The following is a 17,807-nucleotide window of genomic DNA, read 5'->3' as shown; positions in this document are numbered from 1 at the left end:
TTTAACCCCCATATTTAACATTTATAACTGTATAAACATTAATTAATGGTTTATAACACACTATAACGTAGTTCTAAGCAGATGTAAAGACAAGTTATTATTAATGTACTTGCTGACAACAACATAATAGTATGTTATAAACAATTTATTTAAAGTCAAACGTTACCAGCAACACGTTCAAATAAAAATAATAACAAAGAAGCCAGCTCTTTCAAATATATCTGCTTTTACTTTATTCATGTACTGTACAGTATTTCATTTTCAAAGTCTCTATCATACTATATGACAATAATGGCTATCATTTACTACAAAAGGTTGCATAAATAATTTAAATGTGGAAATAAAAAATAAATATGCAGTTCATTCTTTATAACAGTCCTTCTATGTGTCTGTAGGAAACAGCCCTCCCTCTCTCCCTACTTCTCTTTAACACCCCGCCAAATGAGGGCACCACTGCAGAAGACCACACAGGTATAATATGTACAATCACTGTATGCATCACATCTCTCAGCTTACACGACAAACCCCTTCCAGTTGCTATTTTAAACATACAATCGGAAAAAGAAGTAAACATTGTCAGTACAGTTTAGAAAACCAAAATCAGGAAGCAATATGAGCGGAAAAACAACAGAGTGCTGACAATATGTGGAAACATTGTGAATATTCTTAGTGAAGTACAGTCCCATTTGAGGAATTGCTGAGGAAGGAGGTTGTGTTGTCTGCAGTGACAGACTGGGTTTTGCTGCTTCCTCTTCCTGACGGATTTTTTTTATCAGTCAATACGATGATAAAAATTGAATTATTGTTTTCATTATGTTGTTTTTATTCTTTCCTGTTTGAGCTATTTACAGAATGGGAGCACAGAGGAGTGGAGGTGTCTCGAATCGTGCAGGCAGAATCCAACACAACGGATGGATTTGGCTGTGGATGGTTGATCGCTGCTCTGTTTGGCCCGAAAAGAATTCCTGTGTGGGCGTGCTGGAGAACGCTCTGCCCCTAGGTAACAACACAACTACGCACATATTTCTGATGTCTCCTACACACATGTGCACATTTTTGTGTGTGATTCCAGCAAACAGGATCTGGCTATTTCTAGAAGAATTAATTTTTATAACTCAAATAACACAGGAATGGGCTCATTTAGTAATTAATACAAGTCATGGGAATACCCTGTGCCCCTGTGGTGTCAGTGCTGACAAAACTGCTTTCTCCCCCCAATTTCTTTCCTGACTCTCCATGTCTAGACATGGGAAAGGCGCTACTGTAACTGACAGGCCTGGTTGGGGCTGCTGCAGCGTGAAGTGTGCTGTGGGGCTATCCTGATAAGTGAGGCCTTTAGCAGGCTGTCAGAGAGCTGCCTGGACAGCAGTACTGGCCAGAGCCTCTCAAAGCCTGTTGACATCGCACCATCAGAGCCCTCAGAGCTGAGAAGACCATCTCCTCCACACAGCCAAAGGAGATGGATTACAACCACTTTGGAGCAAAGATGCACCTTTTCAGCTTTAAACAGGGCTGTGGTGCAGTATAGCTCTGCATCCGCTGGATGTTTGTACAGATGGGCTTGAAGCCTCGGGGGAGGACTTCTCATTATGCTTAAATGAAATCTGAGTGGAGGACAGACCCAAACCCAGGGATGTTTAGAGCTGTTGTAGTGAACAGATACTTGTTTCATATTATCCAACATGGTGCTACATCTCATGACCTGTCACAGTTGTGGCAAGCCCTGGCACTGACTCATTTTGTCATGCAAATAAGCAAAGTTCACAATTATGCTGACAAGTGGCTGAAAACTAAAGACTGATTACTTAAAACCAGCCCAGCAATTAGCTTATGTATTGCCTCTCTTTGAATTATCTTTTGCATCTCCTCCCTATTTGAAGAAGATATGTTGGTTGGTGTTTTGTGTAGCATGTGCATGTGTATGTGTGTGCTTTGGTGTCTGTCCCTAGATGTTGAAGAGGAGCATCAGTATGAGTTGCCCATCTGTGGTGTGGTGTTCTTGCTCCGGTCTTGAGACAAACGACTGTGCTTCTTGTTGCGCTGCCTCTTCGGGACCTCCTTGGCCACTGATTGGTTATGGTGGGGCCTGAAGCGCTTGCACTTGCAGGAGGTGACCACGCGGATTTTGTAAGTCCGAGTGTTGCCATTAGGACACTGCAGCTGGACCCTCCTTGTCCGGGAGTGGGCCGGGATGCAGCGGTAGTCCGAAGAGTTACTCCTCCACCACTTGCCGCGACCAATGGAGTTTGGCATGAGGTGTGCGGGCATGCACTGGCCCGAACACACCAGCTCCTTAACCGGCTTGGCACTGCGGCAAGATCCGTCTGTGATGTAACGGGTAGAACGCAGCTCCCTACAGCTCAGCTCGGAGGCACCTGGGTTGAAGAGCAGGATATCACAGTTACACTCGTGGCAACAGCCCAAAACAAACACTTTGAAGTGCCGCACACTGGAATGGACATTCTGCAGGTTAACTGCTTCAATGCAGCAGCTGTATCTAAAGCCAACATGTGCTCATTTCTCTGATTCTGTTAAAGTCAATATGAACAACATAAGCCAGATAAAAACTAAGTAGGCAACATCATTTCATTTTAATTCTGACATTTTTTAACACAAAAGTGCAGCCGAAAAATGCACTTTTATAAATTCAACTTAATACACCTATTTGTACATTTAAGTAAAGATTTAAGCCACTGAGATCAGATCAGAGTTTCTGAATTTGATTCATGGTCTGATCATTAGCTGATGACGGGGCTTGACAAAGAAATCCAGCTGGCAGCAATCAGCTGATAGCAAATCCAGACCAGAGGGCCATTAAACAGCTCAATCAAACCTAATGGAGGTTTGGGCTGGAAGAAAAAGCTGGCATACAGTGTTGGCCCTCAGGAAATGTATGTGGGGATGAAGGAGTAAATAACTGTCTGGTTATTTTAAGGCAGCGCTGCAACTGTACAATTCTGAACAAACTGGACATCTGCCAGACTGATTTGAGACAACACATTCGGCCTGTAATCCTATGATTCAGCCACAGCTTTTTAACAGCCATATGCATGAGTTATTGTCCTGTGTTTTTTACAAGCAGTGTGTAAAAAAGGGGCAAAGGAACAGTTGGTTAAGAAATGATACACTTAGAGAGGGATCTGTTTTCCTCTGTGGCTTTCTTTGCAAAAAAGGGCTGAACAAAGGATTTATGTGAGGTGACTTCCTTTTTTTTCTCCCCATGAGAACCTGATCTAGTGTTATTCTGTGGTTGTCGCTGAAGGGACCACAGTAGTATACAATGCCTACAGCGAGCACTGGGCAGCAGTTTGCACCAATTACCACTGTATCCCAAAAAGTCAGGTTGTCTTGTTCAGTGAGTGTTGGTTTGTTTTGATCCAGTCTCACTCAGTGTTCTCCCTTACATTTTCTGTTCTCCTCTCCATTGTTAGCCTGAAAAAATAGTTACCAATCATGGTGGCCTAAAAAAAAAAAGGATCACACACTAGACTACTGTACAGTTGTGTGAGCTGTTCTTCTCCCCATGCAGTGAGCAACTAGTCTTTGGAGAGGACTGGAGGGAAGCCAGTCAGTGGTCAAAGCCTCTGCTGTGACCCCACTGAGACCCTGAGAAGCCATCTCAGGACAAAAGATAAGAGATAAATGAGGAATATATATATATATATAATCCAGGATTTTTGTCTCCCTGTGTGAAACTCAACACACATGCTGCTTATCCATATGAAAACAAGGGAATGCATTTTTCACCCTTTTCTGGATAATATTAGAGAATATAATAATATAATGTGTAATAGCATGATCTTTGCTAAATGTGTGGATTTATTGCACCTTAGGTGGTATTATCCTCAATAGACAAAAATCTGTCCCACTAACATATCTTGACTGCTAATTCCCTCTGTCAGCTGTTGTTCTTCTAATCCAATCAATCATCTTCTTCTCTGATCTTCCCGATTTGAGTGGCCATGATTAAATGAAGGTTAAACTGTGAGAATATTGCACCACCCATCTTGAATTCATGAGAGCAAGCGTCAGGTTGTTCTACGTGCGCTGCTCAATCAGAACATACAACCTTTACTGGCCACAGGTGGGAATCATTCTCAAAGGCAGTGTTGCATTTAAAAAGCAATTTCTAAAACCCCAAAAGACATCCCCTGAAGAACAAACTTTGGGGGTTTTCTATTTGGGAGACATGTTGTTGCAATCACATAGTTATGGCGTAAGTAGAGCTTGACTAATAGTTTAAAGAGAGAAGGAAATAACCTGAAAGACAACGTGAAATGAGCCCTGATGTCTCTATGAATGCACCACTTTAAATTGTGTATAGGGGAAGAAACCACAAGAATGTGTCTGTGCCGCTCACATCACCCTCAACTTTGGCAACTGATTAAGCAAGAAAACACCCTTCATACACAGTGGAGCTGCCTCTAATCAGCAAATCAGTGTGGAGATGAAGACAAATGAAAAGGCAGGTTGTCTTGGTGCATCCACCAATCCTAGATTTTTTTTTTAAATGTCAAAAAGGGTGGATCAAGACTAATTAAACAATTTACTCCTTTAGAAAAAAACCAAAGACCCAGCATTTAATAACAGGTAAAATTCATCTAATTGATCTTCTGGGGTACTGAAAATTCCTTAAACATTTATGGGGTCAATAAAACAGTCTGAGGCACAGAATTCCCACAAACACTGAACAAATTTATGAAAAAGAAAATAAAAAAAGATCAAAAACTTTAATATATAGTGATTCTGTCTACACGTGTATAAATTGCATGTATGTTGGAGTTATTGATATTTAATTTTTGTTTTTTTTTCATGCTCCAGCGCACTTGTTCACATCCACACACGGTCGCTTCCACTAAATCGCGTGACTGACACGTTATATGCTTAATTTTACAAGCATACATTTATACGTTTTTATGTATAAATATATTTAAAATAACCGTATATGCGCTATTTTTTAGTTTTCTCACTTTTATGCATCAGTCCTTTTAGGTTGACCTGGATAAGAATTCCGATATTGCCCAGAATCATTGGGGTGCTCTTTTCAGTTGTATTTCTTTCTAAACTCTCCAAGTGTGCCATTTGAAATGTATAGTTTATTTAATTTTTTTTTTTCATTTTAAAATTTAATCAACTTAAAGGAATACTTACTGTAGGAGACTGTGTTTGCTGTTCGTCCACCGTTTTTCGCCCTGTTATTCAAAGTGTTGCTATTGTTGTTATTGCTTGCGCTGGGCGCCTGTAGTATTGCCTCCTGTGGGGTCCGAGTATTTTCTCTGTACTCCGGTAAAATCTCCGTAGCATCATTTTTTAGTACCTTCCATCCCTTCACGGCGGTGCAGCATCCCTGGAGCAGCAAGAGTGCCGAGCTGGAGACGAGGAGGGCCAGAGACACCTGCATGCTTATCGGTCGGCGGCAGAAATAAAGAAAAGCGCACAAGGAGAGAAAAACACACACTCAAGAGATGCCCGTTTGAACAAGTTGGTCAGTTCCACCCTAAATGTATGAGGCGCACACGGTATTTAAGCCTACGCAAGTTTCCGTCAAGGCTGACAATTAAGCGCTTACACAAAGTGGGAGGGGTTGAACCTGGGAGAAAGATTCATTGAGAAACTAGGAGGGGAGAGGTTTGGATGCGTGCGCAAGAAGAGGAGAGGAGAAGAACCTAAAGTGGAGGGAGACAGAGAGGAGAGGAAAGGAAAGGAAAAAAAGAGGTGGGGGAGGACAGTGAGATGGGAGAGGGAAGGAGAGGTGAAGAGAGAAAAGGGGATAAGACAGACAAAAGATGAGAGCAAAGGAGAGGAAAATAGAAGAGGACGGGAGGGAGAACATTTTGGAAATTAGAAAAGTGAGGTGAGAGGGCAGGAAATGGGAGAGAAGACTAGAGGAGAAAACAAGGGGCAACAGGGGGGTGTGAGGAATTACAGAAGATGAGAAGTGGAAAAAAGGAATATAGAGGTGAAGACAGGGGAAAGGGAGGTGAGAGAATAAGAAATTAAAGCAGAGGAGAAAATAGAGGAGAAGGAAAGACTGAGGGGAGAGGAGAGATAAGTCAGAGAAGAGCAGAAGAAATTAGAGGAGATGAGCGGGAGGGAGTGTGTTTAGTGAGACAGCGGATCTGCACATCTCACTGTGCTGTTGTTGTTGGAAGAATATGTATAAACGCATCTTCTCCCCCACTTTAATGATTTCCGCAGCATTACGTGTCTCAAAAGCATTTAGGCATTTTTGAGGTGGTTTATTTTGGACTGTGTCTCAAGGCGCAGCACGCACAAATGAAGTTGTTCCACTGCTGCAACATGCACCTCACACTCCTAAGAGGCTTTTACTCTGCCTGTTTGATACAAGCCTGTACACAAGTTAATCATTCATTTCTCAAATTCATAATTGACATTCAACAAATGAGACATTCAGTGCAAAACAACCGAGCAGGGTCTTAAGCTTTTCTTGAGCTTTGAGAAATCTACTGACCTTCATCAACTCCTTCCTCCATCTACAATAAGATAGACTTCAGCACCATTTGTTGTGTACATGATTTGATTGTATCTAATGTTATACATGGGGATCCAATGTTCTATATCCTTGTATCTGGTTTGGATTGAATAATATGGACTGAGGACTGCATGTACACTCTCCTCCAAGTTCTTGGCATCCCTCACATCCCGGTGATTTGATGAGTGCTGACAGATGGAGGCTCTTTCATTCAAACACTGCCCTCTTGAGGGAGAATAAACAAATCTTGTGAAAAGAGATATAGGGTTCATCTGCATCAGACTCCTCTTTTTGAATGTCTAGCTCTTTTGGTGGGCATTGGCACGCAGAGGTAAGACAGAAGAATTAGCTTGAAAGATAAAAACATAAAGCCAGAGATATGAAAGGGAACAACCTTTTTATATTGGTCAATATCACGGCTTTTGACACATCTTGTACCCATTCATTTTGGGCACAGAGATGCTTCTATAATCACACATGCACTCCTCATGGTCTATATATTTTTATACAAGCCTTAAATCAGGGTTTGTAGAGTTGTGGCCAACTGGTCATCCATCGCAATTCAAAATGGTGGCTATAAACAGGGATAACGCAAATTAAAATAATGATACTGTAAAATGAGGCTTAAATAAAATCGGCCACTCAACAACATCACTCTTTTCATGTGATAAAATAGCCCTTCATCGTACGTGAAATTCTCATTACACTCGTGTCCAGTTAAATTACATTTTAAAGTCCCACCACAATAATAATTTGCATTCACAATATGTAAACGAACAGTATGTATCAAATAAAAAGAACTGGATTGTTGCTTAATCTAGAAGTTCTGTTATCCTACAGCTAACCTGCAGCTAAGTTTGTGATGTTGTTGGGTAGGCTACAGTAACCTATATCTGAAGTTGTTCACAGAGAGTGAAATAAAAATGACATTTTTCTATACTTTATGTGATTTTGGCTACAATATCAAATCTATATTATTTATTGATTTTTGTGCCACTTTAGGGCATTACAACGAGCTAAAAACCACACTGACGCATTAGCACCCTAAACAGTTGTCATGCAATGTGTTGACGCATTGAGAAGCTAGTACACCAATGTCTGTATCTCAGAAAGGGTTGTTTATGTTCACAGGTGTTGATGTGGCTGTTGTAACACTTACGAACTCTGAAGATGAACATTATTCTCATTTAATAAGCCAAGAGGTCTTAAAGTAACTAAAGCAGAGAGCTAAATCCTCCTATTGTGTGTAGGCCTAAAGCTCTGGACTTGTGCCAGAATTTTTTTAGTGAGCGATGGATGGTCCCACTGTCTACACAAAGCCAGCTCTGATTACAGCCTTCTCGCCGACATCGCGACCGATGTCAGTCACAGTCTCAATTTAGACCTCTCTGGGTTTCTTTAAAGAGCCCTTGGGCCCCAGCATAGTGTTTTTTATCATGATAACAGTACAATGAGGCCCAAATAACAATCAGATGCTCACCAGATTGCAAGAAAGCCTCCAGCACTGCAGAGGATGGCGGAGCATAATTTTTATGGAAATGGAGAAAAACTGTGTTTTCAGTCCATAAACAAACCATTCCAGCTCCTCGTGCCTCGTGTTTGGTAGCATGATTCACCATGTTTGTGAACAACTTGATCACACAGGTTAGAAACAAATTTTCCTTTTTTTCCCAACACAATTACAGGCCGCTGAAAGTAAATAAGAAGATATTGTTACTGTGTTGTGTGCTCGAAACTGTTGAATGTTTAACTCCTTGTTTGAGAAGGTGAATTATTCATAACATGTCCACCCCAATTATGCAAAGTAGGTTCAAGTTCAGCTTTCTGGCTTCCCACATCAATCCCTAGAAAGATATTACAGTAAAAGCTTTATGAGTGAATGTGTGGAGTTTTCTCTTTACTCTGGAGCAAATGGCAACACATTGCTGTGACCCTGCCATGTATTAAAAAGTCAAATTCACAATGCTCACATTGTGACATGTGTCATAATGACTACATTATCATATTTCATAGCCACTCATTTGAAAAAATATATGTTTTTTTTCCATACTTTATGGGCTGTGTAGGGCTTTTGAACCAACCTATGTGTAGCATGAGTATCGAAAACTGCCAAGTACTTAAAGTTGGCCTCTCATGGTCCACTTTGTTCATAAATATACAATATACTATATTATATAGGCAAAGTTCTTGTTCAGCTTGTTCTTGTGTTTAGACAAATTTGGATTATTTTGTTGAATCAAAATAGTGTTTTTTATGTTTATTACCCTGTTTACATTATCAAAACAATTATTGTTTTGATATCAATACTGAAACTCAGGCAATGTACTGGCACTAGTATTGAAAACTTTCAAGCAAAACCCAGTGTTTTTATTTTAAAAACATTACAGAAAGCAAAAATAACCACCATTTTCCACCATAACTTTTGCACAAATTTTAACCGACTTTACAGAAAAAGTTCAGTTTCATTTCCATCCACAACTCTTATGTAAACATAAAAAGTTGGGCAATATGACATTTATGTTTATTTCATGTATTACATTGAAGAACACCTCAATACAACCTTTCCGCCTCAGCCAGTGGGTTGTCTGCTGCGTCTATGTGCTTTAACTCTCAAATGGTCCAGGATGTTTTTAGATCAACTAACTGACCCTGTTATGGCCAGTTTTTGACCAAGTACTTAAAGTGTCAAAACTATTTTACCAATATTTAAAGTTTTGTTTTTGTTTTGTTTTAAATCTGTGGTGTTGTCACTCAAGTTTTTATGCAGTTTTAATTTTTTTAATTTTATTTTTTAAGTTGTTTAACTCTATTTCATAAAATACAATATAAGATCTTTCACAAACTACACGTGACACTTGTTACAAGAAAGTGTGCCCGAACTGTTTAAAATATAATGATTGCAAGTCCACATACTGTACATTTATACACTCTGGACAAGAAGATACAAAATGTTTTGTTAAATACAGGAATATTTAGAAAATGTGTTGGTATGTACTCTTTAGATGTGGATAAATGCTAAATACCCTGATGATTTACTGTGGTTGCTGAATGTTATTCCATTTGAAAAGCTGTCATATACTGTATATCTAAGAACAAACTGGACCAAGTCCTACGTACAAATTAGGCTTCAAAAGTACAAGAACGTATCATTTGTGACAGGACAAATCCAAGTTAAAGATAGAGTAACAAAGCAAGCCATTCTGGAAAATCTGTGGTCATATACATACATGCAGATATTTATCAGTGTGCCCAAGTGTTTATGCTTTTGAAATGTAGATTGTATCATATCTACATTTCAAGTTGCTGCACATCTGGATACATTTAGCTCCATAAATAAATTAGACAAAGTGAACCACTGCCACTTCACATGCCACAGCACAGGCTCTATTTGCACTTTTAAATCTGTTGCCTTTCATGGAAGTGCCTTCTTTCACAAGGATATATTTAATCATAAGACTCATGTTTTCTCTCCTAACCTTGCATTAGTCTTTCTAACAAAACTGTTACTGTTACTGTTACAGTAATTTAAATGCAACAGAGGATGCTGAAGTTTGTTTCGAAGTTTGATGTTGAATTTTGTTGCTGACTGAAGACTGAAATGATGAAGAACAAATGCATTCTTATGCCTACATTTTCATTTCACTCATGATTCGTACATGTGTAAGGAATCTGCAATGTTTCATTACTGACAGTGGCTCTGCTCTGTGTCACTTTGTATCTCACTGTAGAAAATACCAGAGCTGATTCTCTCCACGCTTTCCAACAGCTCAGACAATTGATTTATCAACTTGTCAAACACACACAATTCTTTCCAAACCATATCTATGCATTGGCGTATAATGAAAATAATTTATCACTGTTCAACTGAACAATGTTGCTATAATAAAGTATAAGAAATACACTGACTCTCATTTGATTTCATGCATTGGATTAACAACCTATTTCAGAAACGTTGAAGGCACTAAAGATGTAAAACGGGTTATAGCTCAGGGTGCTGCCAGTGATATGTATTTTCCTTATCCTGACTTCTAACTTTAAGTAAAATTTGTTTGTCTGCTGGCAGACATGATGGGTTTATTTTGTACAGCAGGTCACTGGGAGGTGACTGACTGCTCCAGCAGAGCTGAATCTGAGACATGTTAAGCCTTAAAGTCCAAAGAGGGATTCTTCCTTCACTCTGATCTTTTATGTGGTTTCCACGCATGAAAACAGGAGATTTGACCCTGGCTGTTATAAATCAGACTCCAGCCGATTCCATTGTTTGTCTTTGGGCTTTTCAGAGAATCATCAAAATAGAAAGTACGCCCATTGAAACAGCTTTGTAGCCAAGTAGTAGAAACTGTGGGAACAAGCCTGGCTGGACCTCAGAGGCCACACTAAGCTGTTTGCTAACCACTCAGAGCCTCTCAGCACACCACTCACCACCAGCACACTGCCTGCCAGCCGGCGACAGGTGCTATTCTTAGCAGTTAGAGAAATTACCCAACAAATTATTCACCACACAAAGTAGACTGCTATCTCTCTGTGTGTGAATCTCTCTCTCTCTCTCTCTCTCTCTCTCTCTCTCGTGTTGTCTGCTGATTATGAATAAGCGTCTATGTCCTTTAGTTCTGATATGGCCCAGGATGTTTTTAGATCAACTAACTGACCCTGTCAAGGCCAGTTTTTGACCAAGCACCTGTACATTATTGCATCATATGTTAAATAATGTAACTGAACTTATATTTACATTTACTCATTTGGCAGACGCTTTTATCCAAAGCGATTTACATTTAAGGAACAACATACAAGCAACAACAGAGCATCAATTACAGCACAAGATCTACAACTGACAATACATATTAGTAAAAGCAGCAATAAATACTAGTAAGCTCTATTGGCACATATCGCATCGTTCCACCATCGTGGTGTCAGATGATAACAGCGGAGACTGGGATTGCTTTGTGTGAAGGGATGGCAGAGCCAGGCGTTGTTCGTTGGAGGAGCGTAGTGGGCGAGAAGGAACGTTAACTTGTATTATGGAGCTTAGGTAGATAGGTGCAGATCCAGTAGTCACGCTGTATGCAAGCATTAGTGACTTGAATCTGATTCTGGAGGCCACAGGGAGCCAGTGGAGGTCATACAGTAATGGAGTGACAGGTGTCCTTTTGGGCTGATCAAAAACCAGCTGCATTCTGAACCATTTGTAGGGGTTCCACCACACAAGCTGGAAAACCAGCTAAGGGCATTGCAATAGTCGAGGCGAGAGATAACCATGGCCTGTAACAGAAGCTGGGTGGCGTACCGAGTGAGGTAGGGCCTGATTTTTCTGATGTTGTATAGAGCAAAGCGGCACGCCCAAGAGATAGCAGCAACATGGTCTGAAAGGGACAGCTGGTTATCAATCATGACACCCAAGTTTCTCACCACCCTGGTTGGAGTGATGGTTGAGGAGCCAATTTGTAGTTTGATGTTATGGTGGATAGATTGCTTGGCTGGATTGACCAAGAGTTCAGTCTTAGACAGGTTTAGTTGAAGGTGGCGAGCCTTCATCCATTCAGATATGTCCGAGAGACAGTCTTTGATCCATGCCGAGATGCTTGGGGTCGTCTGGCGGGAAGGATAGGTAGAGTTGCATATCATCTGCGTAACAGTGGTAAGAGAAGCCGCGCGAGCGAATGATCGGCCCCAGTGAGGTGGTGTAGATTAAGAAGAGGCCCTAGCACTGAGCCTTGGGGCACCCCTGTGGAGAGGCAGTGGGAGGAGGATAATTGTCCTTGCCACAAAACATTGTAGGAACGCCCCGAGAGGTTGGATTCGAAACACAGGAGTGCTTTACCCGAGATGCCCATTGCTGAGAGTGCGGATAGGAGGATCATGTGATTGACTGTGTCAAAGGCAGCTCATAGGTCAAGCAGGATAAAAACTGAGGATTGGGCTGCAGCTTTAGCTGACCTTAGGGCTTCTGTTACAGACAAAAGAGCCGTTTCAGAGTGGCCACTCTTAAAACCAGACTGATATGGATGTAGGAGGTCATTCCGTGAGAGGAATTCTGAGACCTGTTTGCCCATTCAATAGTTTTGGATAAAAATGGTAGAAGAGAAACTGTCCGATAGTTTTCAACTTGAGTTGGGTCGAGTGAGAACTTAAAAGAAATAGTTTGATATTTCTGCAAAGATTCACTTTTTTTTTTTTTACTAACCCTAAACCTAACCCTACTATGATCACTTTCATGTTTTTGTATTAACTATGGAGCTAGAGCCAAAAAAGGTTTACACCTTATCTTAGCAGGAAAACTGAAAACGGAAACAGCTATTCTGAATCTGTCCAACCGAGGTTCATAACACCTCTAACACTCATCAATGTGATACAATGTGATGGGTGTCTTTTTTAACTTTAGAGTGAGCCAAGCTATTTGTTTCACCATATTTTCAGTCTTTGTGCTAAGCTCAGCTAAGCTACATATTTCAGTACAGTACTTTTAAACACTATGTTCTTCGGTTTCATTTTAACCAAATCAACTCTATAAAGGTTTCCACACCTAAATTCCAGCATCTGAGGTGTAAGTCAGATCCTGATTCAAAAGGCTGGAGTTAAAATTACAGTTCTCTGGTTTTGAAAACCACTACAGGTTCCTGTTTTATAAAACACCTCCACAGTATCATCATCACCAAACCACAAGAACTAAAATTCGTCTTTGCAGGATGAATAAGGTAAACTAATTCACGATGTATGCATAGAACATTAACTATGTTATGTTAAATAAAACTTGCAGGTTTACAAGACTATTAGTGTCTCTCTCTCTCTCTCTCTCTCTCTTTCTCTCTTTCTCTCTCTCTTCCTCGGGTTGAAAGCAGCAGCATTCTGCTGACTCAGGAACTCACTCACGTCTTCCTGTACTTCATATATTGTGCCTTCCCTTTAATCTCAGCTCTATATATCGTCAAACAGCATGGCCATAAAATGTCTAAATATAACCTGTGTAGCACACATGGAAGCAAAGACGGTAATTAACACTTGCTAAGGTCAGGCAGATGAACGACTGTTTGTCTCTGGTCCCTTTTTTTTTTTACATTGAATACAGTATACTGTATATTGTGAGCTATTTGTAATGTGCTATATGTATATCCATTGTGTTCAGACAAAGAGCCTCACTTTAGTTTGAGCTCCTCTGTGCTGTGCAAATGAACGTTTTGTGTTGTATTCAGTAGATCTTATTGTATGTCAGCAAAAGAGTAAAATTTAATGATTGTTGTTTCAGAAGAATAGTTTGATTATTAAATATGATTATTCACTTTCTTGCTGACAGTCAGATGAGAAGATTGATACCACTTTTATGCATGTGCTTGTATGGAGCTGGAGCCAAGACGCCATTGGCCAAGCTTAGCATAAAGACTTTTACATTACAGAATGAAGACCCAAGTTAATTTAGAAGTGTTAGATGAATTTTAGAGCCAGACTAGCTGTTTCTCCTGGCTTCCATTCTTTATACTAGGCTAGGCTAACAGCCTCCCAGCCCCGGCTTCATACTTCAATGCACAATACGTGAGAGTGGTACAGATTTTTTCACGTTCAGCCCCAAAGCAAATAACTGTATTCGGCAAAATGCCAAACCATTCCATTAATTGTTCTGTTAATTGCACATGATAACATGTAACCTTTTAACTTCAACTCATCATTCATTTATTCTGTAATGTATGCTTGTTATAACACATTATAGCTTTTCCGTGTTGCACTCAGGTGTCAAGTATTTTTGCAGCTAAAAAAAAAGAATCTCACCAAAGTCCATCTTATGGAAATATCAACAGAAGCGTGCTATGATATATGTAGGTAGTGAATGAAAAATCTGGTGCTGCTTCAGCAGAAAGTCCTCCTGACTGTGTCAAATAATTTGCAAGGTGTGCTAATTAAGCGTGAAAGTACAAACAGGCTCAGCTGCCGTGCCCGCTAGAAGTGAGACCAGCTTTCAGTGCAGATAGATGGCTCTTTTTTAGGGCTCGGAACTCACAACTTTGATTTTTTTTACAATGATAATAAAACAACATAACAAGCATGTGAGAATAATCCACCGCTCTTGAATTTAATCCAATGAAGGCTAATTAAAAGCAGAGGTATTAAAACAGGTCATGCCTCAGCTTGTCATGCGAAGGTGCTGCAGCTTGCTGCAAGTTCCAAGCCCACCCACTGTGAAGCTTCCTGACAAAGTCCAGCCTTTGTGTTACACACAAATGTTGCTTTCCTGCACCTTTTCCACAAAGTATTACAACACGTGGGATTTTTGGGACAGAAATGCTTGAATGCTTTGTAGATATGATCACTGTCATGGTACAGCTGAAAGAAACCTTTCTTGGCATGCTTCTGAGACAGATTTCTACATAAACAGGGTGGATCCCTTCTACACAAGAGAGTACTGTCACAGTGTGCTAATGCTGAATGTGATGTAAGAATACATAAGTTATATTTCGCAGTTGAGCGCATATATTTTTGAAAAATTAAGTCACATTTGTATGATTTCTCATGAACAGGATGTCACTTCACTTCTAAAACCTTCTTAAAACTAAAAAGCTGTACACTCATAATAACTCAGATGAGCTTATTAAAAACCTAAACCAAAAGCACTAACTCTTATTAATGAACACAGTTGTTACTGTGTTATAAATAATGAGCCAGTTGAGCAGGTGACGCTAAATGAGTGGTACAGCCCATCTGGAGCTGATTAAATAAAACGTATCACTCAAAAACAATTTCTGTAACAGGACCAGCACAATCGCAAGGATACAGACACAGTGCATAACCCAGTCTATTGCATTAACATGCTTAAATTGAACAGATATTTTATGGTAATAGTTTGGGGAATACTTAATTTTGTTATTGAGGCAAAGCGGTGTGCTTGTGCAGTCAAATATGTAACTTTTGGTGACAATGGTTTGATAATGTACAGCCCTTTGCAATTAGGGTTGTTGCAAAATCAGTTTTAAAGCTGAAAATGAGGCCTGCGTTTCAACAATGTCAACGGCTAAGTTCCATGACTATTAAATGTCACTGTACAACCACATCTCAAACAGTTCTCCAAGAGAATGTTTTGGTTTATGGATGGACATTTAGGACAGTTTCTCTCACAGCAATCATGGTTCCTATTAAGTGTTTCCCATCACTATTACTAAGTATATGTGTCTCTCCTTATTTATCACTATCACCAAAGTATTCAGTGAGAGAAATATAATGATCCTGTCACTGATAAATAAAGAACCTCAAAAGTACTTGTTCACTGTCTTTTGCTAGGCCTGACATGGCAGCTTATTTTTCATATCTGTGTGTGGGTTTGCTATATAAACATAGGACCCGCAGGATCAAAATACAGCACAGCAAGTGCAGTAAAACAGCACTTGAGAGACGGAGATGAAACAAGCAACGCCACCACGGGCACAGGCACTTGGAAGAGGATCTGAGGATCGCTCAGCTCCAAAGCGCATTCTCTCTTTCTCCCTTTTCCCCTTGTTCTCAATATTTCCTAATAATTAGCGCTGCGCCACAGATGTGCATTTCTCCCTCTTCACCCTTCTCCCTTTCCACCCTCTCCATCCTCTGAATGTGAATGTGGGATATTAGGATGATGATTTAAAGACAGCATCATATGCTTTCTATTTGATAATTTAAAATTCAGGACAAAGATGAAAGCTGAATGGCCCATACGAGGAAAAAAAGCTGTGGAGAATTATAGGCAAGCGTATTTAAGGACTGTAATCATATTTAAAGTAGTCTAATGAACCCAAACATATGGGGAGGGAAAGAAACGAAAAATGCGAGTGACTTTGGAAGTTTGAAAATCAACTCACTGGACTTCATAAAGCCTGAGGAAAACAGGATAAATGAGTCAACAAGCAATAAAATGTTCAAAGGCGACTGATAACTTCATTTAGTGAGATTATGGGAGAAAAATTCAAGTTCAACAAGGCCAAAATTATCTGATTGGAACTGATTGGATATCCTCTTTCTTACTTAATGAATCATTTCCCCCCATAAAGAAGTATCAAACCTAAGCTTCCACCCATACTATTAAAACCTGATGAGTGACTCTGAGATCATGAGATCGAGCAAGACAGTGATTCAGTGCACACTTTCATCTTCTGACATTTTAATTCACCTTTATTTGAAATGGAATCACATCTAAAACAAACCTGAAACCAAATCCATCTTCAATTTAAATGTATCCTTCCTTTTGAGTCACAAATTAAAGTGCCACCAGAGCATGTGACTGCACTGTTACTGAACACAGGAACTTGTCTGCTTTGATTCCGGCTTTAGCTATAAACATTTCCACGCAGCAAAAAAAAAAAAAAACGGCTCTGCACATAGCTGAAATAAATGGCACTTCATCACACGGAGCCCAGCTTTGTTATTGATGAGATTTTAGAAAAAATGCCTCCTGGGTTCCCTCAATTAAGCTGCGGAGAGGGACATATAACCTGCTGCAACACATAATCCCTCCATTTTACTCAAGCTACTTCCTGACCCTCGGATCTCCCTCATGAATGCTGAACCTGGCATTTTTCTCCATCAGACACCCTGGATATGGAGTTATGGATGTAGGTTAACAGGTCTTGTTAACAGGGATCCAGTAATAAAATGGCTGCTTTCTTGCTTGAAATTCTCAACTCACAGAGATAGTTTAAATTCAGCCGGAGTAGGGAGGAGGTCCCTGGTTTACTGGGGCCCATAAGGGACCACACAGCTGGTCTGCAATAATTGCTCGTGCAAGGGACCGTGCAGAGAAAAGACCAGTGCAGAAGGTAGAGAGAGTAACTCCTTCTCTAACCCTGCTGGACAACGTGCTGTGTGACTAGTCCATCCCAGGTGGGTCCAGTCTTGTGAAACATAAAATAGCATTTGCATCAACACTTGGAGACTCGGACTTTGGAAGGCCTTCTCTTGCTCTCTCTGTCATCTCATTCCCACTCTTGATATCATTTCCCCTCTGACTTTCTTGCTTTCTCTCTCTCTTTCTCTCCATTGCTCTATTTTTGTAATTTGTCCTCATTGCTGTTTCAAATGGAAAATCTGAACAGGGGTTTACCTCCACCTAGTGGTAAAGTTGTGCAGCAGCTCCATATATACTGTATGTCAGACTCGTCTGCAAGTGTCTGTTTAGTGTCTTGTAAAGTCACATTTATGCAAGCACATTCTTGGAGTATGTGTATTTCAATTTAGTTATACTTGTATTTTTTTAGAGGTCATTATGTTACTATACTGATCAGATGTCTGTAGATTATAGGTACTTAGCAGAATGAGTTTGTACATGTCATACATATGGTATCCCATGGACCAAAACCAACTA

General features: G+C 40.1%; 1 protein-coding gene across 1 annotated transcript; it reads right to left on the bottom strand.

Annotated features, from left to right (window-relative positions):
- Positions 1 to 237: 237 nt before the first annotated feature.
- sost (sclerostin) lies at positions 238 to 5,480 on the bottom strand. Its single transcript, XM_046068132.1, has 2 exons — positions 5,152 to 5,480; positions 238 to 2,375 (listed from the first exon to the last, which is right to left on the bottom strand). Exons 1-2 carry the CDS (start codon positions 5,399 to 5,401, stop codon positions 1,966 to 1,968), a joined length of 660 nt encoding a protein of 219 aa, XP_045924088.1. The 5' UTR covers positions 5,402 to 5,480; the 3' UTR covers positions 238 to 1,965.
- Between the last annotated feature and the right edge of the window lie 12,327 nt (positions 5,481 to 17,807).

Source organism: Micropterus dolomieu, linkage group LG14, assembly GCF_021292245.1.
Source record: "Micropterus dolomieu isolate WLL.071019.BEF.003 ecotype Adirondacks linkage group LG14, ASM2129224v1, whole genome shotgun sequence".
In the NCBI taxonomy this organism is placed as follows: Eukaryota; Metazoa; Chordata; class Actinopteri; order Centrarchiformes; family Centrarchidae; genus Micropterus; species Micropterus dolomieu.
The sequence above is the reverse complement of the archived record's forward strand: the minus strand, read 5'-3'. Positions and strand labels throughout refer to the sequence as shown.

Excerpts from the sequence above, each read along its gene's own strand:
- sost (XM_046068132.1), bottom strand. The coding sequence starts at position 5,401 with ATGCAGGTGTCTCTGGCCCTCCTCGTCTCCAGCTCGGCACTCTTGCTG. Across the intron at positions 2,376-5,151 it reads AGCAAACACAGTCTCCTACA|GTGCCTCCGAGCTGAGCTGT; the intron begins GTAAGTATTCCT and ends TCTTCAACCCAG.